The 24,943-nt window shown below is 39.1% G+C and overlaps 2 protein-coding genes across 9 annotated transcripts in view; one reads left to right on the plus strand and one right to left on the minus strand.

The window, feature by feature from the left end:
- ECD (ecdysoneless cell cycle regulator) overlaps positions 1-24,943 on the plus strand; it is a 58,324-nt gene that overhangs the window by 12,696 nt on the left and 20,685 nt on the right. Inside the window, exons 6-15 of one of the 3 annotated variants that reach the window (XM_038009063.2) lie at positions 863-1,055; positions 3,532-3,660; positions 5,832-5,960; positions 7,867-7,952; positions 14,494-14,600; positions 14,742-14,928; positions 16,160-16,227; positions 17,306-17,520; positions 19,407-19,617; positions 20,599-21,603. In XM_038009063.2, coding sequence (XP_037864991.1) covers positions 863-1,055; positions 3,532-3,660; positions 5,832-5,960; positions 7,867-7,952; positions 14,494-14,600; positions 14,742-14,928; positions 16,160-16,227; positions 17,306-17,520; positions 19,407-19,617; positions 20,599-20,726 — 1,453 coding nt within the window. In that variant the 3' untranslated portion in view covers positions 20,727-21,603. Of the gene's footprint in view, positions 1-862; positions 1,056-3,531; positions 3,661-5,831; positions 5,961-7,866; positions 7,953-14,493; positions 14,601-14,741; positions 14,929-16,159; positions 16,228-17,305; positions 17,521-19,406; positions 19,693-20,598; positions 21,604-24,943 lie in introns of those variants that run through there. The other 2 variants (XM_007963082.3, XM_007963083.3) reach the window with 2 other exon arrangements.
- NUDT13 (nudix hydrolase 13) overlaps positions 4,293-24,943 on the minus strand; it is a 41,219-nt gene continuing 20,568 nt past the window's right edge. For 4 of the 6 annotated variants that reach the window (XR_490390.3, XM_007963076.3, XM_073019062.1 and 1 more), the window contains one exon: positions 22,379-23,499. Coding sequence is in view for 5 of the 6 variants with exons in the window: in XM_007963076.3 (XP_007961267.1) it covers positions 23,299-23,499 (201 nt within the window). In the remaining variant the exon portion in view is untranslated. Of the gene's footprint in view, positions 4,831-5,867; positions 5,937-22,378; positions 23,500-24,943 lie in introns of those variants that run through there. The other 2 variants (XM_007963079.3, XM_073019063.1) reach the window with 2 other exon arrangements.

A 24,943-nucleotide genomic window follows, 5' to 3' on the forward strand; every position in this document is an offset into this window, starting at 1 on the left:
GAGATCGAGACCATCCTGGCCAACATGGTGAAACGCTGTCTCTACTAAAAATACAAAAAATTAGCCGGGCATGGTGGCAGGCCCCTGTAGTCCCAGCTACTGGGGAGGCTGAGGCAAGAGAATCACTTGAACCCAGGAGGTGGAGGTTGCAGGGAGGTGGAGGTTGCAGTGAGCTGAGGTTGCACCACTGCATTCCAGCCTGGCGACAGAGTAAGACTCTGTCTCAAAAATAATAATAAATAAAAAATAAAAATCTCTTTTAGCTTCAGCATACTTTGCACCATTATTTTAGAAAAATAAACTCTGATTTTATGTTTATTCCAAAGTATAATAGGTTTTTTTGTTTTGTTTTGTTTTGTTTTGCTTTTGGGGTGGAATTTTGCTCTTGTCACCCAGGCTGGAGTGCAGTGGTGTGATCTCGGCTCACTGCAACCTCCGCCTCCCGGGTTCAAGCAATTCTCCTGCGTCAGCCTCCTGAGTAGCTGGGACTACAGGCATGTCCCACCACACCCAGCCAATTTTTTATATTTTTAGTAGAGACGGGGTTTCACCATGTTAGCCAGGATGGTCTCAATCTCCTGACCTAGTGATCCACCCGCCTTGGCCTCCCAAAGTTGTTTTGTTTTTATTGAGCTACCATAATCCCTTTTCTTTATTTTCCATTTCTTCCTACTTTTTTCTTTCCCTCTCTTCTTTCTTATAGTATTAAGTGTATATACAGTATCTTTTTTCATCTTTCTTGTCACTCTCTACATACTGCTCTCGATGAACAAAGAGAAGATGTCAAAAAGAATGTGAATGGTATAAGAATTCTAGGTATTTATATACTGTAAAATGAAAGTAATTATGTTACCTGTCCCAGGTACCCAGAAAAAATTCAGGTCTCCCTTCATCGAGCACACTGCTTCCTTCCAGCTGGCATTGTGGCAGTGCTAAAGCAGCGCCCCAGACTGGTGTCTGCAGCAGTCCAGGCATTTTACCTACGAGACCCTATTGACCTGCGAGCCTGTCGTGTTTTCAAGACATTCTTGCCTGAAACACGAATAATGACGTCGGTAAGATTTCTATCTTGGTCATTTAGTTTCTCTTACTGGAAACAGAGTTGAAACATTATTATTTTTCTCTTTTTACGTTTCTCAGTGCTCAGTGAATGAAACATTATTTTAATTGTTCTCTAGAAAGGAAAAGGAGCCGGGGGCGGTGGCTTAAGCCTGTAATCCCAGCACTTTGGGAGGCCGAGACGGGCGGATCACGAGGTCAGGAGATCGAGACCATCCTGGCTAACACAGTGAAACCCCGTCTCTACTAAAAAATACAAAAAACTAGCCGGGCGAGGTGGTGGGCGCCTGTTGTCCCAGCTACTCGGGAGGCTGAGGCAGGAGAATCACTTGAACCCGGGAGGCGGAGCTTGCAGTGAGCTGAGATCCAGCCATTGCACTCCAGCCTGGGCGACAGAGTGAGACTCCGTCTCAAAAAAAAAAAAAAAAAAAGAAAGAAAGAAAGAAAAAGGAAATATTCTGTTTCTTCATAGCATGTTAATATAGGTTGAATATTCCTTATCTGAAATGCTTGGGACCAGAAGTATTTCAGATTTCAGATTTATTTGGATTTTGGAATATTTGCATTATACTTACTAGTTGAGCATTCCAAATCTGAAAATTCTGAAATCTCAAAACTTTGAGCATATCATTGGGACTCAAAAAGTTTTGGATTTTGGAACATTTTAGATTTCAGATATTTACATTTGGGATGCTCAAACTATACACATTTTTTTCTTTGCTTGCACCCAGTGAAGGAAATTTTCAAGAGACCTGCCTCCCCATTTTTTTTTTTTTTTTTTTTTTTTGAGACGGAGTCTCGCTCTGTCGCCCAGGCTGGAGTGCAATGGCCAGATCTCAGCTCACTGCAAGCTCCGCCTCCCGGGTTTACACCATTCTCCTGCCTCAGCCTCCGGAGTAGCTGGGACTACAGGCGCCCGCCACCTCGCCCGGCTAGTTTTTTGTATTTTTAGTAGAGACGGGGTTTCACCGTGTTAGCCAGGATGGTCTCGATCTCCTGACCTCGTGATCTACCCGTCTCGGCCTCCCACAGTGCTGGGATTACAGGCTTGAGCCACCGCGCCCGGCCGACTCCCCATTTTATACTAAATGTTTCATAGCTATTTTTGACCATATTTTTCTATTTCTGTAATTATTTCCTTTTTTTTTTTTTTTTGAGACAGAGTCTCACTCTCTCACCCAGGATGGAATGTAGTGGAGCCATCTCAGCGTACTGCAACCTCTGCTTCCTGGGCTCAAGTGATTCTCCTGCCTTCTGAGTAGCTGGGATTACAGGCACCTCCCAACACGCCCAGCTGATTTTTATATTTTTAGTAGAGACAGTGTTTACCATGTTGGCCAGGCTGGTCTCGAACTCCTGACCTCAAGTGATTCAGCCATCTCAGCCTCCCAAAGTGCTGGGGTTACAGGCATGAGCCACCATGCCCGGCCTAATTATTTCCTTCTTAACAATAAAACATTTCATCTCTTCCAGGGAATTAAGAATTATTCTTGGCCAGGCATGGTGGCTCACACCGGTAATCCCAGCACTTTGGGCGACCAAGGCAGGTAGATCACTTGAACCCAGGTGTTTGAGACCAGACTGGGCAACATAATGAACCCCATCTCTACAAAAAATTAAAAAATTAGCCAGATGTGGTGGTGGGCACCTGTAATCCCCACTACTTGGGAGGCTGAAGCAGGAGAATTACTTGACCCCAGGAGGTTTGGGAGGCCGAGGTGGGCACATCACCTGAGGTCAGTAGTTTGAGACCAGCATGGCCAACATGGTGAAACCCCATCCCTGAGGCTTCAGTGAGCCATGATTGCTCCACTGCACTCCAGCCTCTGCAACAGAACAAGACCCTGTCTCAGAAAAAGAAAAAAAAACATGAATTATCTTTATCTTCCACCCATTTAATTGCTGTATAATATAACTAATGATAAGAATTTTACTAGTGATTACTAAAAAGTAGGCAGTAGAGTACTTTTTTTTTTTTTTTGCAATGGAGTCTTGCTGTGTTGCCCAGGCCGGAGAGCAGTGGAGCAATCTCGGCTCACTGCAACCTCCACCTCACGGGTTCAAGTGATTCTCCTGCTTCAGCCTCCCGAGTAGCTGGAATTATATAGGCATGCGCCACCATGCCTGGGTAATTTTTGTATTTTTAGTAGAGATGGGGTTTCACCATGGGCCAGGCTGGTCTCAAAACTCCTGACCTCAGGTGATCTGCCCACCTTGGCCTCCCAAAGTGTTGGGATTACAGGCATGAGCCACCATGCCTGGCCAGCAGTAGGGTAAATTTTATGGTATGTGAGTTGTATCTCAATAAAGCTGTTACGAAAAACAAGTAGGCAGTGAATAGGTTGAATTTTCTTTGCATTTCATATGAAGATGAAGCTTATAAATGGACTTCTTATTATATTTAACTGTGAAGTGATATTCACAATTTTAATTTCAGGAAAAGACTCATGTATTTTGTGTCTTGATGCCCAGGTCACATTCACTAAATGTCTATATGCACAGTTGGTGCAACAAAGGTTTGTGCCGGACCGGCGGAGTGGATACAGGCTGCCCCCTCCATCTGATCCCCAGTACCGAGCCCATGAATTGGGCATGAAATTGGTAATATTGAACCAGAACATGTTGTTTTCTTTTTTTATGTAAATGGGCTTTTAATAGAACAGTGGCACAATATAAAAAGTCCGGAAATACACCGTTTATGTAAGAATGCAGTAAAATGTGGCATTTCAATTTAGAATGAAAAAAATGGATTACTTAGTAAGTGATGATGGGACAAGTGTAAAGTCACCTGAAAAATTGAAGTTGATTCCCTAACACCTATACCAAAATAAATTCCAATTGGATCAAATATTTGAACATAAAAATTAAAAGTATAAAATTTGAAAAAAAAAAAAAGAGCCTTTTATAATTTGAATAGGAAAGGCCTTTCTATGCATGACTTGAAACCAGAAGCTATGAAGGGAAGACTGATAAATTTGATTTTGCAAAAATTAAGCATTTCTGCACGGGAAAGAAAAACCCCATAAATAAAGTCAAAAGTGAGCAAATCTGGAAAAAGTGTTATATTTGCAATCTAAATGAAAAAAAGCTGACTTCTCTAATATATAAAGTATTCCTTTAAGTCAATATGAAAAAGATAATACTAGCCAATTAATTTTAAAATGTTCAGGAACTATGAACATAGTCCACAGGAAAGGAAATACAGGTGACCTTTAAGTTAAACACACGAAAAATATTTAATCTTACTCATAATAAAAGAAATGTACTTTAAAGCTACAAAATAGTGTTTTTCATCATTTATTAGCAAGTATCAAATGACTTGATAATACATACTGGGTTGTTGAGAATATATAGAGAAAAACACTCTCAGACATTGTTGATAGGAATATAAGTTGATTGTATCCCTTAGGAGAACATTTTGGCAAAACAGATGTTCCTTGACTTACAATGGGGTTACTTCCTGATAAACCCATCAAAAATGGAAAATATCATAAGTCAAAAATGTATTTAATACATCCAACCCACCAAACATCATAGCTTCGCCTAGCCTACCTTAAATGGGCTCAGAATACTTACATTAGCATACAGTTGGGCAGAATCATCTAACACAAAGCCTATTTTACAATAAACTGTTGAATATGTCTTGTAATTTATTGAATACAGTATAGTGTAGAGTACAGTATTGGTTGATTGCCTTTGTGATCACATTGCCAACTGCAGCTTGCTGCCACTGTGTATCCAGCATCATGAGAGAGTATGCATATTGCTAGCCTGCGAAAGATAAAAATTATAAGTAAGGTTTCTACCTAATGCATATTGCTTTCACATCATCATAAAGTCAAAAAAGTGTTAAGTCAAACCATCATAAGTTGGGGACCATCTGTATCCATCAACATTTAAAATGCACAAACCCTTTTGATCAGCATTTTCACTTCTAGGAAATGATTATGTATTTTACATATATACAAGGACATATATGGAGCATACTCATGACAGCATTGTTCATAGTAGCAAGAGATTAGAAACTACTTAAATGTCCATTAGTAGGGGAATAGATAAATTATGCTTTAGCCATGAAGTAAGATGGATGAATTTGTGTGTGCTCATGTAAGTGATCTCCAAGGTATATGGTTAAGTGTCAAAAGCAAGGTGTCGAATAGTGTGTACGTGTCCATTGAGCAATAAAAGGGGTGGAGTAGAAAGCTATGCATACAGAGAGGCACACACATACCTACTTCAGTGTGTAGGTTACTTCTGAAAGGATGTGCAAGAAGTTGGTAACGGTGTTGTCTAGCTTGATCAGGGAAGCTCCCTGATCATCACATTTAGCCATGTGCATCTATTATATTTTTTTAATCAAAAGACTTTTAGAATGAAGTGATTTCCTCCCTTTACTATGTTTGAGATCATGTTCAATTTATGTGTAATTGCTATTGGACAAGAAACCTTTTGTAACCCTTTTCATAATCAAACAATAAATGTAAATTTCTGGTTTTGTAATCAGCAGGAAAAGGAATCTCTTTGAAGAGAACAGGAATCTTTGTTGCATATCATTTTCTTTCCTTTTATTTTTTAGTAATCTATAATGATTGAGAAACTTGGGAATAAGTTTATATTTTTCATAAAATTCAAAAAGTGTTAAATTGTCCAAATGCCCATGTATCCAGTCACCTAGTTCTAGAGTGTGGCTCAGTGGAAAGAAAGTAATGTGTTATAATAAGATATGGAAAAAAAAGGAACTTAGTAACAAAAATTCTACCTGTCTCATCTAGGCTCATGGATTTGAGATCTTATGCTCCAAATGTAGCCCACATTTTTCTGACTGCAAGAAATCCCTTGTGACTGCCTCACCACTCTGGGCCAGTTTCCTTGCAAGTCTGAAAAAGAATGATTACTTTAAGGTAGGACTTGGAAAGTATTTGTTTGTAAGTATACAATCCAGGGAAAATCAAGCCAGTGACTTAAAGTCCTATAGTCCATATTTAAATGTGTGACATAATTATGGAAGCTAGAGTTAAAGCAGACCTTTCTAGTTCAGTGGTATTCAGGTGCTAATGAAGGAGGTGTCTATGAACTGTTTCCAGTATTAGAGGAGAATTAATACTGTTGGTACTAAATGATGAAAGTGATTATTTGTACCACATAAAACAACTTGCAAAAACTTGATAATGCAAACATGAAAACACCAGATAGGAAAATTAGCAAAGGTGTGGATTTTAAAAATTATTAAAAGATATCTAGTAAATTTCTCTTAAAATATTCAACTTCACAAGTAGTAAAGATATACATATGAACATAGTAATGAAGAATGTCTTTCATGTATGTACAAAAGGATATGAATGATATTCTGTGCTGTCAAGAGTATGGTAAAAATAATACTCCTGTACCTTGCTGGTAACATTGCAAATTGGTAGAATCTTAATTGGAAAGTAATTTGGTAGTGTCTTCCAAGAGGTATAGAAAGGTTCAGACTTGGAACCTTCACTTTGAATAATCTTTTTAAGGAAATATCCAAGAAGTAGAAAAGTCCCTAAGAATATGATGATGATAAAGATGTCATAGCAGTACAAAAAGTACTTAAGATATTGTAGCATATATATGGTGGTTTTTGTTTTTGATTTTTCTTTTTTTGAGATGGAGTTTTGCTCTTGCCTCCCAGGCTGGAGTGCAAAGGCACAATCTCGGCTCACTACAACCTCTGTCTCCTAGGTTCAAGGGATTCTCCTCAGCCTCAGCCTCCTGAGTAGCTGGGATTACAGGCACACACCACCACATCTAGCCAATTTTTGTATTTTTAGTAGAGATGGGGTTTCACCATGTTGGCCAGGCTGGTCTCAAACTCCTGACCTCAGGTGATCCATCCGCCTTGGCCTCCCAAAGTGCTGGAATTACAGGCATAAGCCACCATGCCCGGCTGTTACTGTTGTTGTTGTTGTATAGGGTCTTGCTCTGTCATGCAAGCCAGATTGTTGTGGTAGGATCATAGCTCACTGCAGCCTTGAACTCCTGGGCTCAAGTGATCCTCCTGCCTCTGCCTGTCAAAGAGCTGAGACTATAGGCGTGTGCCACCATGCCTAGCTAATGATTTTTTTTTTTTCTTCTTTTTAGTAGAGTTGAAGTCTTGCTGTGTTGCCCAGGCTGGTCTCAAACTCATGTCCTCAAGTGATCCTTCCAGCTCGCCTCCCAAAGTACTGGGATTATAGGCATGAGCCACAGTGCCCAGCCAGTATATTCTTAAAAAATGTAAAATACTAAGTATGACTATCACTATAAATATGCATTTAGAAAACACAAATGATAGTAGTGGTGGGATTTTGCCAGTTTTTATTCTACTTGGCAAACTTTCTATACTTTGTTTTGTGAATTACTAGTTAATCAGTTATATCTTTAACTTTTTTTTTTTTTTCCTTCTGTAGAGGCAGGATCTTACCATGTCGCCCAGGCTGGTCTTGGACTCCTGAGCTCAAGCAATCTGCCCACCTCATCCTCCCAAAGTGTTGGGATTATAGGTGTGAACCATCACACCCAACCAATTATATCTTAAAAGAAAATGGTAGAAAACTCTCCAAACTGGAAATAGGCCCTCAATGGTGAAAAAGATTAGGAATCACTACATCTAGCCGAGTCCCCTCATTTGAAGAAATTGGAGCTCAGACAGGCCCATTAATGACAAATCAGGACCTAGGACTTGGGACACGTGATTCCTGAGTAGTAGACTATTTGCTGCCTGCCTGAAAGTTGCTGGTGAACACATTTTTTTCATGACGACTTGTAAGCAATGTTCTGAAGACCTTTTTTTTTTTTAAGGGACTGATAGAAGGTTCTGTTCAGTACCGGGAAAGGCTAGAAATGGCAGAGAATTACTTCCAGCTCTCAGTAAACCGGCCAGAAAGGTGAGTTATTGTTAAGACTCCTACTACGAAGATTGGTATTTAGGTAGTTCTTTTTATTTATTGTTTATTTATTATTCGTATTTGTTTATTGTTTTGAAATGAGTCTCACTCTGCCACACAGGCTGGCAGCCTCCACCTCCTGGACTCAAGTGATCACACCACTGCACTGCAGCCTGGATGACAGAGTGAGACTCTGCCTCAAAAAAGAAAAAAAAACAACGAAAGAAATTTTGCATCCTCCTCTGTGTAATTTTACTCATTATGATATCACATTTTCCATGGCATTAAACAGTCTTTATAAACATAATTTTTAAAAGCTGCACAATATGGCCAGGCACGACGGCTGACGCCTGTAGTCCCAGCACTTTGGGAGGCCAAGGCAGGCGGATCACGAGGTCAAGAGATCGAGACCATCCTGGTCAACATGGTGAAACCTTGTATCTACTAAAAATACAAAAATTAGCCGGGCATGATGGCGCGCGCCAGTAGTCCCAGCTACTTGGGAGCCTGAGGCAGGAGAATTGCTTGAACTCAGGAGGCAGAGAGGTTGCTGTGAGCTGAGACTGCACCTGGTGACAGAGCAAGACTCCATCTCAAAAAAAAAAAAAAAGCTGCACAATATTCCAGCAAATGGATGTACCCCCATAATCTATTCAACTGTTTTTTACCGTTGGGGAAAAAATTACAAGTAGCTTAAATGTCCTCCAACATTTTAATTTATGTTGCAGGAGAGGCTCCCATTCTGCACACCAGGATAAATTTTAAAGTTTAAAACCAAACTTCCATCTCCCTCCAGACCTGTTGTTGAATTTCCAATGTTTGTGGTTTTTTAAAAATAGCTGAATTAATATCATAGACTTTTATTTTAGATTTACCTTTCATTTTCACTTTTTTTCATTTATTGTTATTATTTTTTATTTTTATTTTTTTAGACAGAGCCTCACTTAATCGCCCAGGCTGGAGTGCAGTCCTCCGTCTCCCGGGTTGAAGTGATTCTCCTGCCTCAGCCTCCCAAGTAACTAGGTCTATAGGCACGTACCACCATGTCTGGCTAATTTTTGTATTTTTAGTAGAGACAGGGTTTCACCATGTTGGCCAGATTGGTCTCAAACTCCTAACCTCAGGTGATCCACCCACCTTGGCCTCCCAAAGTGCTGGGATTGCAGGCGTGAGCCAATGCACCCAGTCATTAATTTTTTATTTTTAATTATTGTGGCTTCATACTAGTTGTACATATTTATGGGGTACACGTGATTACATGTATAATGTCCATGTGGCATACAATGTATAATGATCAAATCAGGGTAATTAAGCTTTCCATCACCTCAAACATTTATTTCTTTGTGTTGGGAAAATTCTTAGTTATTCAATTTTTTAAAGGTATTTGGAACTATATAATAAATTATTATTAACTGTAGTCACCCTCTTGTGCTACCAAACACTAGCTCTTTTTAATTTTTTTAAAAATATTTTTTGGGATTTGCCAGGAAGATGTTACTAAAGAGGAGTCCAGATGCAGACCCCAAGAGAGGGTTCTTGGATCTCGTGCGAGAAAGAATTTGGGGCGAGTCCATAGAGTAAAGTGAAAGTACATTTATTAAGAAAGTAAAGGAATAAAGAATGGCTATTCCATAGGCAGAGGAGCAAACACTAGCTCTTATTCCTTCTATTTAACTAATTTTTGTAACCATTAACTATTCCCTCTTTTCCCCCTGCTCTCTGCTACCCTTCCCAGCCTCTGGTAACCATCATTCTACCTTTTTTTATTTCATTATTATTATTTTTACAGAGTCTCACTCTGTTGCCCAGGCTGGAGTACAGTGGTACAGTCATAGCTCATTGCAATCTTGACCTCCTAAATTTAAGAGATCCTCCTGCCTTGGCTTCTCAAAGTTCCGGGATTACAAGTGTGAGCCACAGAACCCAGCCAACCATTATTCTGCTCTCTATCTCTCAGTTCAGAATTGTTTTTAGCTCCTACATATAATATCATAGACTTTCTCCCAATTTATTAGAGATTGTAATAGTGAAAAATTATAAGCAACTGAAGTATCCATCAATAATGGATAAATGAATTGCAGTTTATTTATATGATAGCCTATCTAGTAGTTAACCAGAGATTAACTATATTTACATATATCTGATTTAGGATTTTTCAACCTTAGTGCTACTGACATTTTAAATCTGATAATTTGTTGTGAGGGACTGGCTTGCGCTTCATAGGACATTTAACAGCATCCCTGGCCTCTATCCAGTAAATATCAATAGCACTTCTCCCTCATCCCCCAGTAATGACAACCAAAAATGTCTCCAGACATTGCCAGATGTACCTAGGGGGCAAAATTTTCCCTGGTTGGGAACCACTGATCTAAATGAATAGATTTCAAAAACAATGTCAGTGAAAAAAAAAAAAAAAAGCAAGTTATAAATACGTACGGTAATGGGTACCAAAAAAAATAGAATGAATGAGTAAGACCTACTATTTGATAGCACAACAGGGTGGCTATAGTCAATAATAACTTAATTATACATTTAACATAGAGTGTAATTGGATTGTTTGTAACTTGAAGGATAAATGCTTGAGAGGATGTATACTCCATTCTCCATGATGTGCTTATTTCACATTACATGCCTGTATCAAAACATATATCCTGTAAATATATACACCTACTATGTACCCACAAAAATTAAAAATGAAAATGAAAAAGAATAAAATATATACCATGTGGATGTTACACATATAAAAATTTTAAATACACAAAATACTATACAGTCTGGGCGCAGTGGCTCATGCCTGTAATGCCAGCATTTTGGGAGGCCAAGACAGGTAGATCACGAGGTCAGGAGTTCAAGACCAGCCTGGCCAATATGGTGAAACCCTGTCTCTACTAAAAATTCAAAAATTAGCTGGGCGTGGTGGCATGCACCTGTAGTCCCAGCTGCTCGGGAGGCTGAGGCCGGAGAATCGCATGAACCCTGGAGGCGGAAGTTGCAGTGAGCCGACATCGTGCTGCTGCACTCCAGCCTAGGTGACAGAGCAAGACAGTCTCAAAACAAAACAAAACAAAACTATACATTATTTATAGATATATATTCATTTATTCAACAAATATTTATCGAGTGCCTCCTATGTGCCAGGTCCTATTCCAGGCATTGGGAATATAATAAATGAACCCAAAGTGTCCTCGTCCTTATGGAGCTCACATGCTAATGCAGGAGAAAGACTGCAAGCCATTATATAATGTTAGATGGTAGTAAGTGGTATGAAGAAAAAGCAGTGAGTGGGGATACAGGGGTAGAGACTGCTCTTCTAGATAGATAAGTTTAATCTTCTAGAAGATTAAACTTCCTTAGGCCTTTCTAAGGAAGTTTTCTTTGAGAAGGGACCTGAATGAAGTGAAGGAGTGAGGCATTCAGGTATTTAGGGGAATAACATTCCAGCAAAAGGACAGACAGCAAATACAATAAATAGAAACATACATATATACACACAGAGAGAGAAAGAAAAGCACCGAAGTGTACTTGAGAAAGCAGTCACCTCTGGGGAACAAGACAATGGATTGGGATAGGTGGCAGTGGTCATCAAAGGAAACAGTAGCTTTCTCTACAATATATATATATTTTTTGGGACGGAGTCTCTTTCTGTCGCCAGGCTGAAGTTTAGTGGCGCGATCTCGGCTCACCGCAGCCTCTGCCTCCCCAGTTCAAGCGATGCCCCTGCCTCAGCCTCCCGAGTAGCTGGGACTATAGGCGCATGCCACCACGCCCGGCTAATTTTTTTGTATTTTGGCAGAGACAGGGTTTCACCATGTTGGCTAGGATGGTCTCAATCTCCTGGCCTTGTGATCTGCCCTCCTCAGCCTCCCAAAGTGCTGGGATTACATCTCTACAATATTTTTAAGTTACATGATAAACCTATACCCTTTTTTGTCAATTAAAAATAAATAAATAGGCCGGGCGCAGTGGCTCACGCCTGTAATCCCAGCACTTTGGGAGACCGAGGTGGGCGAATCACCTGAGGTCAGGAGTTTGAGACCAACCTGGCCAACATGGTGAAACCCCATCTCTACTACAAGTACAAAAAATTAGCTGGATGAGGTGGTGGGCACCTGTAATTCCAGCTACTCAAATTAAAAATACACAAACAAATAGCCAGGCACAGTGGCTCATGCCTGTAATCCCAGCTACTTGCTGAGGTAGGAAGATTGCTTGAGCCCAAGAGTCAAGGCTGCAATGAGCTGTGATCATGCCATGCACTCTAGCCTAGGCGACAGAGTGAGACCCTGTCTTAGAAAAAGAAAAAAAAGAAACTATGCACAGAGATACTTATGTGTTGAGTGAGTGACATAATGCTGACATGATTTGTTACATAAATTGATGGCACCCTGTCTGAACTATTAAGAATGGACCAGATCAAGTTGTATAAAGGACTTGCTTTAATTGAATAAACATTTGCATATCTTGCAAAATCACATAGGTGATGGGGAACTGTCTCTACTCTGTATTATTAATATGTAAACATTACTAGGAGAGAGAAAAGAATAACCCAAATAATCATAACAAAAGGCAAAATAAAAATCATCGTGGAATATCAAATGCTAAAGAGAGTCATAGTGAGAAGGTAATAAACTTTCACAAAGGTTGAAGCAGAGAAGTTAAAAAAAGAAAGATAATGGAAGGCTTCAGGGAGGAGGTATTTCAGTTAAGTCTTAAAGAATGAGGATTTTTTTTTTTTGACTGTGTCTTACTCTTTTTTTTTTTTTTTTTTTGAGATGGAGTCTCGCTCTGTCGCCCAGGCTAGAATGCAGTGGCGTGATCCCAGCTCACTGCAAGCTCCACCTCCCAGGTTCATGCCATTCTCCTGCCTCAGCCTCCCAAGTAGCTGGGACTACAGGCGCCCGCCACCATACCCGGCTTTTTTGTCTTTTTTTTTTTTAGTAGAGATGGGGTTTCACTGTGTTAGACAGGATGGTCTCGATCTCCTGACCTCGTGATCCGCCCGCCTCGGCCTCCCAAAGTGCTGGGATTACAGGCGTGAGCCACGGCCCCCACCCAATAGAGTCTTTCTCTTGTCGCCCAGCTTGGAGTGCAATGGCATGATCTTGGCTCACTGCAACCTCTGCCTCCTGGGTAGTACAGACTTTGCAAAAGTTCTAGAACTTCCCTGGGCTCTGGTTTTCTCATCTGTAAAACAGGATTATTACCTTCTATAATAATGATGAGAGGACTCAATAAGAAAATGTATTTAAAGTGTTAGCATAGCATTTAATACATGCTAGATAAATTTTAATTGATACTTTCCTTCTGGATCTTCTTTTCTTTATATATAAAATATATATGTTATATGTATGTCTTTATGTATTTTTAGTACGTCTTTTATATGTATATGTACTATTAATATAATACAACTCTTTCTATGTACATATATATACATATAGACCCTCTCTATACATATATGTATAGAAAGAATTATACAAGATCAGTGGCTTCATAATGATGTTCCATGGAGCCTGCTTCAGAGCCAAAAGGGAAGGCAAATTGTGTAGATCTCTGAGCCTCTATCCTCCACTTGATTTATTTTTATTTTATTTTATTTATTTATTGAGACAGAGTCTTGCTCTGTTGCCCATGCTGGGGTGGCTCACTGCAACTTCTACCTCCCGGGTTCAAGCAATTCTCCTGCTTCAGCCTCCCGAGTAGCTGGGATTACAGGCGTGTGCCACAATGCCCAGCTAATTTTTGTATTTTTAGTAGAGACGGAGTTTCACCATGTTGGCCAAGTGAACTCCTGACCTCAAGTGATCTCCCCTCCTTGGCCTCCCAGAGTGCTGGGATTACAGGCATGAGCCATCGTGCCTGGCCTATCCTCCACTTTAATCAAGGCCATTTTTCTTTGAGCCCTTCTATATTTTAGAATTCCTGGTAAAAGTTTTTTTTTTGAGAAAAAGGGATCTGTAACCTAAAAATATGCTTAAAAACAAATTAGAAGGCTGGGCACGGTGGCTCATGTCTGTAATCCCCGCACTTTGGGAGGCCGAGGCAGGGGGATCACGAGGTCAGGAGTTCGAGACCAACTTGGCCAATATGGTGAAACCCCATCTTTACTGAAAATACAAAAATTAGCCAGGCGTGGTGGCGCATGCCTGTAGTTTCAGCTACTTGGGAGGTTGAGGCATGATAACTGCTTCAACCTGGGAGGCAGAGGTTGTGGTGAGCCGAGGTCGTGCCACTGCACTCCACCCTGGGTGGCAGAGTAAGACTCTGTCAAAAACAAACAAACAAACAAATTAGAGCCAGGTGTTTTGGCATGTACTTGTAGTGCCGGCTACTTGGGAGGCTGAAGTAGGAGGATCACTTGAACCCAGGAGTTCGAGTCCATTCTGGGCAACAATGAAACCCCATCTCTTTTAAAAAAAAAAAAAAAAAAAAAACTCCCCAAATTAGACTAGCTAATCCCTTCCAACTTTAAAATACTATGTATTTATGATTACTATTCTAGGTTCTCTTATGAAGAAATACTCATGTTTTTTATTTTTCATAGTTCTCTTGCTATGAGCCCTGGTGAAGAAATCTTAACCTTATTACAGACAATACCATTTGATATAGAAGACCTTAAGAAAGAAGCAGCTAATCTTCCTCCAGAGGATGGTAAGTGATGGACCAGGATACAGTGGAAGGGTTAAAAAAAAAAAAAAATTAAAATGTTCTACTAAGTCTCACAGGATCCTCTCCTAAGAGGACTTATCATGTGAATGTAGAATGGCAATATCATGCTTTCTTCTTTTTCAGATGACCAGTGGTTAGATCTCTCACCAGATCAGCTGGACCAGCTGCTGCAGGAAGCTGCTGGCAAAAAAGAATCAGAGTCTATTTCCAAGGAGGAGAAGGAGCAGAACTATGACTTAACTCAAGTCTCAGAGAGCATGAAAGCTTTCATATCCAAAGTCTCAACCCACAAGGGAGCAGAGCTGCCTCGGTAATTTGTGTTAAAGTATAAATATATAAATAGTTAGAACCCAAATGTTGAAGTCGTAGTCATTGCCATTTCCACTTTTTTTTTTTTTTTTTTTTTTGAGTAAACGAGTTGTACAGATTTTTTTCTTTTTTGTGCCTAGTATGGTGATAACTTACTTATCTGAAGTCAGATTTCTAGAAGTCTCATCCTTTGCAATCCTTGAAATAAGCCAGAAAGATCACCCTAAAAACCATCATTCAGAACCACACAGGGAAACCATATACTTTACTCTTTAGTAGCTTTATGGGCTCAACATTTAGCTTTCAACAAGTGCAGACCTCTGATCTCCCGCCCTGCAAACAGATTGGATACTGAAAACTCAAAGGCAGAAATAATAACAGAAATGTGAAATTACATTTGGCAAGTAACAGGAAAAACAGGTAGATAGAATTATTACTTGTAGGCTGGGCGCGGTGGCTCACACCTGTAATCCCCGTACTTTACGAGGCCAAGGCGGGTGGATCACGAGGTCAGGAGTTCAAAACCAGCTTGGCCAGCATGGTGAAACCCCATCTCTACTAAAAATACAAAAATTAGCTGGGCATGGTAGCGCACGACTGTAATCGCAGCTACTTGGGAGGCTGAGGCAGGAGAATGGCGTGAACCTGGGAGGCGGAGCTGGCAGTGAGCTGAGATCGCGCCACTGCACTGCAGCCTGGGCTACAGAGAGAGCAAAAAATAATAATAATAATAATAATAATAATAATAGTTACTTGTGTATCACATATATCATTATTAGTGTTGATACTCTTGAACCTGATGAAAGATCTAAATTTATATTTGGTATTCTCTCTTTAAGAAAGCAGGCATAAGGGAAGATACATTCTTGTTTATTTTTTAAGCTTTAGTTCTTAAAAGAACAGGCTTTATTTAAAGTAACTCAAATAAATAATGGTTTTGCTAATGCTAGATATCTTATTGGGGCTAGAGAGTGGGTAGGTCCCTAAATCAGCATAAACTAAATGTACATAAACAAGATGCTATTTTTACTTTTCATTTATCAGACTTTCCCATTTCTGTTGTCCTTCAAGGCCAATAAACTCAAGAATTTTTAAAACTTAAACTACAATTTTTCTTGCTGTGCCTCCTTAGAAATTCTGTCTTTGGTAGCTTTCCTAAGAATGGCACCACTTTAGAAAAGTTTCAAACAGTTGTATTTAGAATAAATTGTCTTTGTCCTTTAATATTGCAGAGAACCTTCTGAAGCTCCAATAACTTTTGATGCAGATTCTTTTCTTAATTATTTTGATAAGATTTTAGGTAAGTAATGGTGTGATGTTGACTTTCATTTTGAAACTGTAAGTCGTATAGCTGTTGCTAGAGCATTGGGTTATTAGATATCTCAGAAGCCAAGATATTTGCTTTCTCTTCCTGGTTTTGAGTTGCTTTCAACCATGAATTACTACCCATGAATAATTTTGTAGAGGCTGCCTAACTCAGTGCTTGACATATATAGTAGCTGCTCATTAAATTTTTTTTTTTATTTGAGACAGAGTCTCGCTCTGTCACCCAGGCTGGAGTGCAATGGCGCGATCTTGGCTCACTGCAAGCTCTGCCTCCCGGGTTCACGCCATTCTCCTGCCTCAGCCTCCTGAGTAGCTGGGACTACAGGTGCCCGCCACCACGCCCAGCTAATTTTTTTGTATTTTTAGTAGAGACGGGGTTTCACCATGTTAGCCAGGGTGGTCTTGATCTCCTGACCTCGTGATCCGCCCGCCTCGGCCTCCCAAAGTGCTGGGATTACAGGTGTGAGCCACTGCGCCTGGCCTCATTAAATATTTGAGAGTGACTGAATGCTGTGTGTTTAAATAGGGTTTTACCTTGGCTCCTATATTATATTGTTCTTTTTTGGAATTACTGTACTTACAAATCAATAAGAAAAAGATAACTCAATTAAAAAATCATTATAATATGTATATATGTACAGAACTGCAGAGATAAAGATCGGGATACCCAGAAACTGCTAAAAGATGCTTACCTCTGGGGAGAGTGTGAGATTTGAGACAATATTTGTATGGCTTGAATGTTTACATCAAAATGTATTCATTTATTAGGTAGTTTTTAAATGTTTTAAGAAAAATATTTTAATTAATTGAATTCACTTTTTTTAAAGCTAAATCTTTTGACTCAGCCTGTATGCTTTTCTACAACATTAAATGCACACATATTCTACAACATTAAATGCACAGCATTACCATTTGTAAAAGGGATTTTTGTGAAGTAGACTATGTCTCTTTTCCTGTGGGTAACATTCTAATTATTTTGAGATGTGTAGTAACTAAAAAGTAATAATAATAATAATTACCAAGTGGCTCTTTCTTTCTTGGGGGCTGTGTAGGGCCAAAGCCTCATGAGTCAGATTCTGATGATCTGGATGAGGAAGAATTTGAATGTTTAGATAGTGATGATGACTTGGACTTCGAAACACATGAACCTGGCGAAGAGGCTTCTCTGAAAGGAACTCTTGATAATCTCAAGTCATATATGGCCCAAATGGACCAGGAACTAGCACACACCTGCATTGGCAAAAGTTTCACCACTAGAAAGCAAGTGGTATGTGTGTTTTTAACCTTTTTCTCTTTCTGAGTCTAGTATGTCAGATAGCTAAAACCATATTTTATCATAGTTTTTCTTTTTTTGGTGTGTGAGATTTGAAATAAATAAGAATGTTAATTGTTTTCCTAACTCTGGTAGGATAAAGGATCATAGACTTAATTTTCCTAAACATAAGCTTCATTATATTACTTATTCTATGTTATCTATCAGGACTTAAAATAAAAGGTCATATAATATGCTCAAATTAGAATGCGATTGTACACTACAACTTCTTAAATAGATTTTTCTTCAAAAGTAGTTTTAAAAAACTACAGCTTAAATGGATTTTAAAAGAGAGGGCACATGTTCTCAAGACCTTTTGAGACTGTGCCTTGGGCCACAGTGGATTAAAACATAAAATAACATAAGTAAATAAATAGAAAGGATCTTAAACATCCAAATAACTTTCCAGTTTTGACAGTTTATTTTGTGTGTTTCCCTAATTTAGAGCCAAATTTAGAATTCACCTTCCATTTATGTTTTCATCCTAGTTTTTAATGCCACCACTGTCTAATCCTAAACAGAGGCATTATGGAAAGAGCAAGGACCTTGGAGTCTTATGGGTGAGGGTTTGAAGTCTACCTCAGCTGTCCACTGTCAATGTATCTATAAACCAGTAATCCGCATGTCATAGAATTAACATGAGAACCAAATTAGACAGCAGAAAAACCTACAATAGGCCTTTAATTAATGTTAATTCCCCTTGCTTTGGTCATCTAAACCACTTTTAAAACTATAATCACTTCCAGAATTGTCAAAATCTAGTAGAAACCATACATTAGATTTATCTAAAGCAGCAGTATTTCTTAAATTTTAATGTGAATATAAGCCAAAGGATCATGTTACAACATTCTGATTCTGATTAAGTAGGCCTGAGATGAAGCCTGAGATTTTCCTTTTTTTAAAAAAATCACTTTGTTTTATTTTATTATTATTATTATTTTTAATTTGAGATGGAAGTCTCCCTCTGTCACCCAGGCTGGAGTGCAGTGGTGTGATCTTGGCTCACTGCACCCTCTGCCTCCTGGGTTTAAGCAATTCTCCTGCCTCAGCCTCTGAAGTAGCTGGGACTACAGGTGTGCACCGCCATGCCTGGCTAATTTTTGTATTTTTAGTAGAGACAGTTGGCCAGGCTGGTCTCTCAAACTCCTGACCTCAAGTGATCCACCCACCTCAGCCTCCCAAAGTGCTGGGATTACAGGTGTGAGCCACCACTCCCAGCTGAGATTTTCCATTTCTAATAAGCCCCAAGCGATGGAGATTCTGCTGCTCCATGGACTACACTTTGGGTAGCAAGGACATAAAAGTCTATCGAGCTGTAATCTTTCCAATCCTTTCCCCAGCTTGTGGAGTCAGAGGCCCAGCTAACAATTTAGAGTCTTTGTGGTTGCAACCACAAAGCCTTGTGTTTCCATTTTTAAGCTTTTTCACTGGGAAAGAAAGGAACACTCGCTTCTTTCATTTTGAAGAAAATTTACATTATTATTTCATTTAATATTCACTTTTATGTTTCTTTCTTTTAAGACTCTTAGACAAGTTATAAATGTACCTCCTTAATTCTGTTAGCCCTTGAGCGATTTCAAAATAGACATGCGATTTATTTGATTTGCAGGAATCTTTCCTGGAGAGAAGTGTCTTATAATCTTTAGAACCAAGTGTTAATATCTGTGCTAAGCCATATAACTTATTAGACTTCATTTTCAGTTTATATCACCAAGGATAAGAAGTTTCCTTTTTAATTTGGAATGCAAATTTACACTGTGGCTTAGTTATCTTTTTATTGTAACCACCATGCAACTTAATGATATATTATCCCATAATTTTCTTTTCCCTCCATGAATAAGGAACCTGTATCCCAGACTACTGACAACAATTCAGATCAGGAAGATTCTGATACAGGAGAATCTGTTATGGCACCAGTAGATGTGGACCTGAACCTGGTTTCAAATATATTGGAATCCTATAGCTCCCAAGCTGGACTGGCAGGACCCGCTTCCAATCTTTTACAAAGCATGGGAGTGCAGCTGCCTGACAACACCGATCACAGACCAACAAGTAAGCCAACGAAAAATTAACTAGCACATTTAGCTTCTCTTTTCTCTTTTTAAATAAATATTGAATATGATTCTATTCATTTCTAATTTAGATTACTCATTTAGTAAAAATGTTTCTTCATTACAAGTTTTACAGATTGACTTCTCCTACATGAGAATTGTGGCCCTCTTGGCACAAGTCTTTGTGATCTCAGCTGTGGGTTACACACAGGTTTTGAACTCGGCAGGGTAGAATCTAACCCCTAGACAACTTTGAGATGAAATTCACACACTTTGTGCTAAGGACATGGCCTACCACAATATACCCTTGGAGTAATTCTAAATATTTAAATTTCTCCCTTACTGCTATTCATCCTCAGATCAAAATTTCAAGCTGACAGATTTGGATTTGATAACTCATTCACTTTTTCTTTTCAATTTTTTTAATGTGGTGTAACATGCATATGGTTAAGTGCACAAATCTTGAGTGTACAGTCAGTGAATTTTTGCATGTATGTATGTACCTGAAGCAAGATATAGAACTTATTTACTTGTAAATAACAGCTATATTGAGATATAAGTCACATACCAAAAAATTTACCCTTTATACAATTCAGTGGTTTTTAGTATATTTACAAAATTGTGCAACCATCACCACCATCTAATTCTAGAATATTAGAAACCCCATACTCACTAACAGTCTCTCATTCGCTTCTACTCTCAGCCCATAGAAACCACTAGTCTACTTTCTGTCTCTATGGATTTGCCTATTTTGGACATTTCATACCTGATACTGTACTTAATTGTTTTAATTAATTAATTGGTTTGATATTTAATATAGCTGATATATCTATTGCTAAGATGAAATGTTTCTTAAAATGATTCTCATATTCCTCCTAAAATCAAGTATTATCTATATATCATAAAATTCACCATTAAAAGCAAAAAAAAAAAGTCTTCGCTACAGACAGCTCCATATATTGACCATGTTTTTATAATCTAGGTCTCTGGATTCTTCTTTATTATCGCATGCAGCAGAGAGATGCCCTTACTGTATCTTACCCTATCCAAGTAAAAACAATGGAAGTAGATTCATACTGTTCCCTCTCCAGTGACCAAGGGAGGAATTAGGAGAATGGTGTAGTAGAGTTCTCATTTGAGAACTTACTATCACAAACTAATAAAAACTAAATATGGCTGGGTGTGGTGGTGGGTGCCTGTAATCCCAGCTACTTGGGAGGCTGAGGCAGGAGAATAGCTTGAATCCGGGAGCCGGCGGTTGCAGTGAGCCAACATTGCACCATTGCACTCCAGCCCAAGCGACAAGAGCAAAACTCCATCTCAAAAATAAATAAATAAATAAATACTAAATATACCATACCCCACTCCAATCCTTTATCTTCCTAGTGTTCACTGAAGTGAACTAAGGAAGAGAGTAAGTGTTACACATTGACTAAAGTAACACATCAGATGATATTGTGCAACATTTTAACATTTTAAATAATAATTATTTTAAATATATTTTTATTGTTTGTTTTGAAGCTATATTTCTCATGTTAAAAATGGGGTCCAGAATGCCATCCCAGCTCAACTATGAGAAAAAGGTTTCCCCCCATTGCACTTGTGGTACATTAGGTTTATCTTCATTGAGGATTAAATATTGGGTAGAGAAAGGGTGATAAGACAGGCAAAAATATAAATGAAATTTTTTTTTATTCTGGTTACCAGGGCTGACTGACTTTCACCTGTTTTTCTATTCTGCATCATGGACCCAGATGAGTTATATTTATCCTTAGCACCTTCATAATTCATTGCCCACATATATATTCTCAGGTCAGGTGGGCCCTGTACCAAAGTTTCTTTATCTGCCATTTTCAGTATCCCAAGCCTGTTCTTTTCTGCCTCAACTTTCAGATATCCTTGGAGTTCTACAGCAAAGTTCTTTTCCCACTCACTACTGAGAAGCAAAGTTCAATGTTGCAGCTCCTGCTGCTAGCCACTCTCATCTTTTCTTTCCCAAAAACATATTAATCAAAAAACAAACAGTTACTCCATGGTAAGTTTGGGAAACTCATAACCAGGAACTCCGCACACTCCCCTTTCTATCAGTATTTTCAGATTGGGGATGTGTACACATGTGCTCACAAACACACCCACATAGAGATAGAAAAGATTGGGAGATGGTAATACACATGGACCCTGAACTGTTTTCTTCTAACTGCAAGATATGAAGAAATCTCAGAACCTCTCTTTTGTGAGTGCTTTACCCTTCTGCATGCTGGGTTCAGCCCAGGTAAAGGCAAGCTGCCAATCTAACAAGACAATCAAGTCCCATCACATATTATCCCTCAACATTTCCTGATGAAGGCACTTTGATTTCCCCAAAGCAATGATGGTTTGCTGGCTGTGGAGAGAGCAATGACCTTTTGAGATCAAAAGGAAATTCAGTGCTTTAACTTTTCTAGTTCTAGAATATCTTTAGTCCTATGGGACTTTGGAACTTAGTCCTATGGGACTTTGACGTGTAAATAACCTTAGGGTCTCTGGAGCTTGTGTCTTTAATCACAAATTAGTGCCTAGAATCTTCTGAAGATATGATTATTTCCTCTTTTCAGCAAGACCTCTAACATTTCTCCTGCACATTGCTTCAGTTGTTCCACTGACTTGAAACCTGGACTTAATTGTTTAATTGTCACCAATAGGGATCCTTTCCCCTACCCCCAAATTCTCACCTTGTAAAATTTTCTCAATTCATGGAACAGAAAAAGACATCAGAACAAAGGTGTGGACATTTATTTTATTTTCCCCAAATAATCTCTTCTCCCTTATGGCATCATATATGAATGATGAGAAATCCTAAATTTAGTTTATTCCATAAAGTTTAAGAAATAGGTCAGGTTTGGCATCTGTTTATCTCCACCAATCCCTTTGCTAAAGTTAATCAACACATTGTGGATGTGCAAATGCCAGCAACTGTTTTATTTAGGAAAACAGGCATGGCAAAGCGGGAGTCTTTTCCCTAGGTCACAAACTGAGCATGTGACAGAGCTGAAAACAGCAAAAAAGACTTACTGTCTGGAGTCCCATTGAGATTCTACTACCTCAACAGAGCCTCATGGCATCTGGTTTATTATAAAGTACTCTGAGTCATAATGACTTAATTATGACTTTTATTTAACTACCATGTACATGTAACTAGAGTGCACCTGTACATGAATTTAAATATGTTATACTGTGCTATTTTTCTTAATTCTGTAAGGGTAACAAGTAACTCAGTAATGACTTGAAACTTGTTATATATTTTCAATACTAAGATAAAAGTTTTAACCAAACTTACAACAGGCACATTTTGGCAGTTAGTGTAAACACAACATTAACAAGCCATATGCCAAAAGATGTTTGTTTCCAAGGCCTTGGAGAAAATGACTGAACAAGGGCCTACATCCAAACTAATGCTTCCGCCTTCCCCCTGAGTTTTGACAGTTGACAGCTCATCAGTTTTCTTCTCACACTGGCTTTTTTGATTGCCCATTGGTAGGAATTTCTTCCATTAACACTGCTGATAGTAGTGTCTTACTGTAGGCTCACCCTCTGCTCTGCCCTTCTGAGGTCCTGTAGCTTGTCTTTTGTCACTTCTTTGTCAACTGATCTCTAGTTTGTCCCTCAGGAATACCAAGGAGTGATCTAAGTTACTTGGTCTGGGCTAAGCAGGCAGGGAAGAACAGGTCTGTTTTTCCACCCACTCCTTAATCAGTTGGTGGGAGATGGCTAACTTAGGGGGCAGCCAGAATGGGAAAGTCCCATTCTGTTGCTGAGTATAGGGGCCCTTTCTCTTCAGGGCTGTGGCTACCTCATCATGACTGAACCAGGCAGCTGTCTCTAATTCTCTCAAGTTCACCTGGATCTGAAAGACATAAGGAAGAAAAGGATGTAAGGTCAGGAGCTACAAAATTTAGAATACTATGGCCAAAGGTCAGAAAATGATTCTAGAACTAAGCAATCTTAGAAGATAATACCTGGGATCTCCAGGTTAGATGAAAGTCAGTTCTAGATACTTCCCAGAAGCAAAAGAGGCATAATTAAGAAATGAGAGTTAAATATATTTTTAACATAGTAAAAAAAAAAAAAGATAAGATATATTAAATAAATCCTGGAAGTACAAATACTAAAATGTTGAGAGTGTTTAACATTGAGAATAAATTATGAATAATACCTGTTTTTCCTTGTGTCTCTATTGATTGTATAAATTTTTCAATTAAAAAAGAACATACAAATATTACTTTTTTATTTATTTATTTTTTTGAGATGGAGTTTTGCTCTTTTTGCCCAGGTTGGAGGGCAATGATGTGATCTTGGCTCACTGCAACCTCTGCCTCCCAGGTTCAAATGATTCTCCTGCCTCAGCCTCCCGAATAGTTGGGATTACAGGCACCCACCACCACACCTGGCTAATTTCTTTGTATTTTTAGCAGAGACGGGGTTTCACCGTGTTGGACAGGCTGGTTTAGAACTCCTGACCTCAGGTGATCCACCTGCCTCCCAAAGTGCTAGGATTACAGGCGTGAGCCACCGTGCCCAGCCACTGTTTTTTTTTTTTTTTAAAGGATAAGGGTTAACGATAGTCAAAAGCATAGTCTCATCTTTGCAAGAAGCAAAGTAACGTGAACTTCATGCTGAGGAAGCTGAAATAGATTAGATATTCTATAAAAGATTCTATAAAAACCAAAACATACAATAGGCAAACTTCGGCAGGCAGAGATGCTAGAGGATGCTAGAGAAGTGCAAGATGACATTGGATAAGACAATGTCTAGCCAGGCATGGTGGCTTATGCCCATAATCCCAGCACTTTGGGAGGCTGAGGTGGAAGGATCACCTGAGGTCAGGAGTTTGAGACCAGCCTGGCCAACATGGTGGAACCCCCGTTTCTAATAAAAATACAAAAATTAGCCAGGCATGCTGGCAGGCACCTGTAATCCTAGCTACTCAGGTGGCTGAAGCAGGAGAATTGCTTGAACCCGGGAGGCAAAGGTTGCACTGAGCTGAGATCGTGCCACTGCACTCCAGCCTGGGCGACAAGAGTGAGACTCTATTTTTAGTTCCCAGCATCCTAACTGACTTGAGCAGTAAGACCAATCCTGCAGTCAGTCATTAAATGATGCCTGATTGTGTGCCTACTATATGTAAGACACTCTTAAGTCCTGACAATAAAAGATAAATTGTCTCATAAAAACTGTGTTGGGAACATCAGATATCCACATGCAAAATTGGACCCTTATCTTATACCATATACAAAAACCAACTTAAAATGGATTAAAGACTTAAATGTAAAACTTGAAACAATAAAACT

The sequence above is a fragment of the Chlorocebus sabaeus genome, chromosome 9, assembly GCF_047675955.1.
Source record: "Chlorocebus sabaeus isolate Y175 chromosome 9, mChlSab1.0.hap1, whole genome shotgun sequence".
Lineage (NCBI taxonomy): Eukaryota > Metazoa > Chordata > Mammalia > Primates > Cercopithecidae > Chlorocebus > Chlorocebus sabaeus.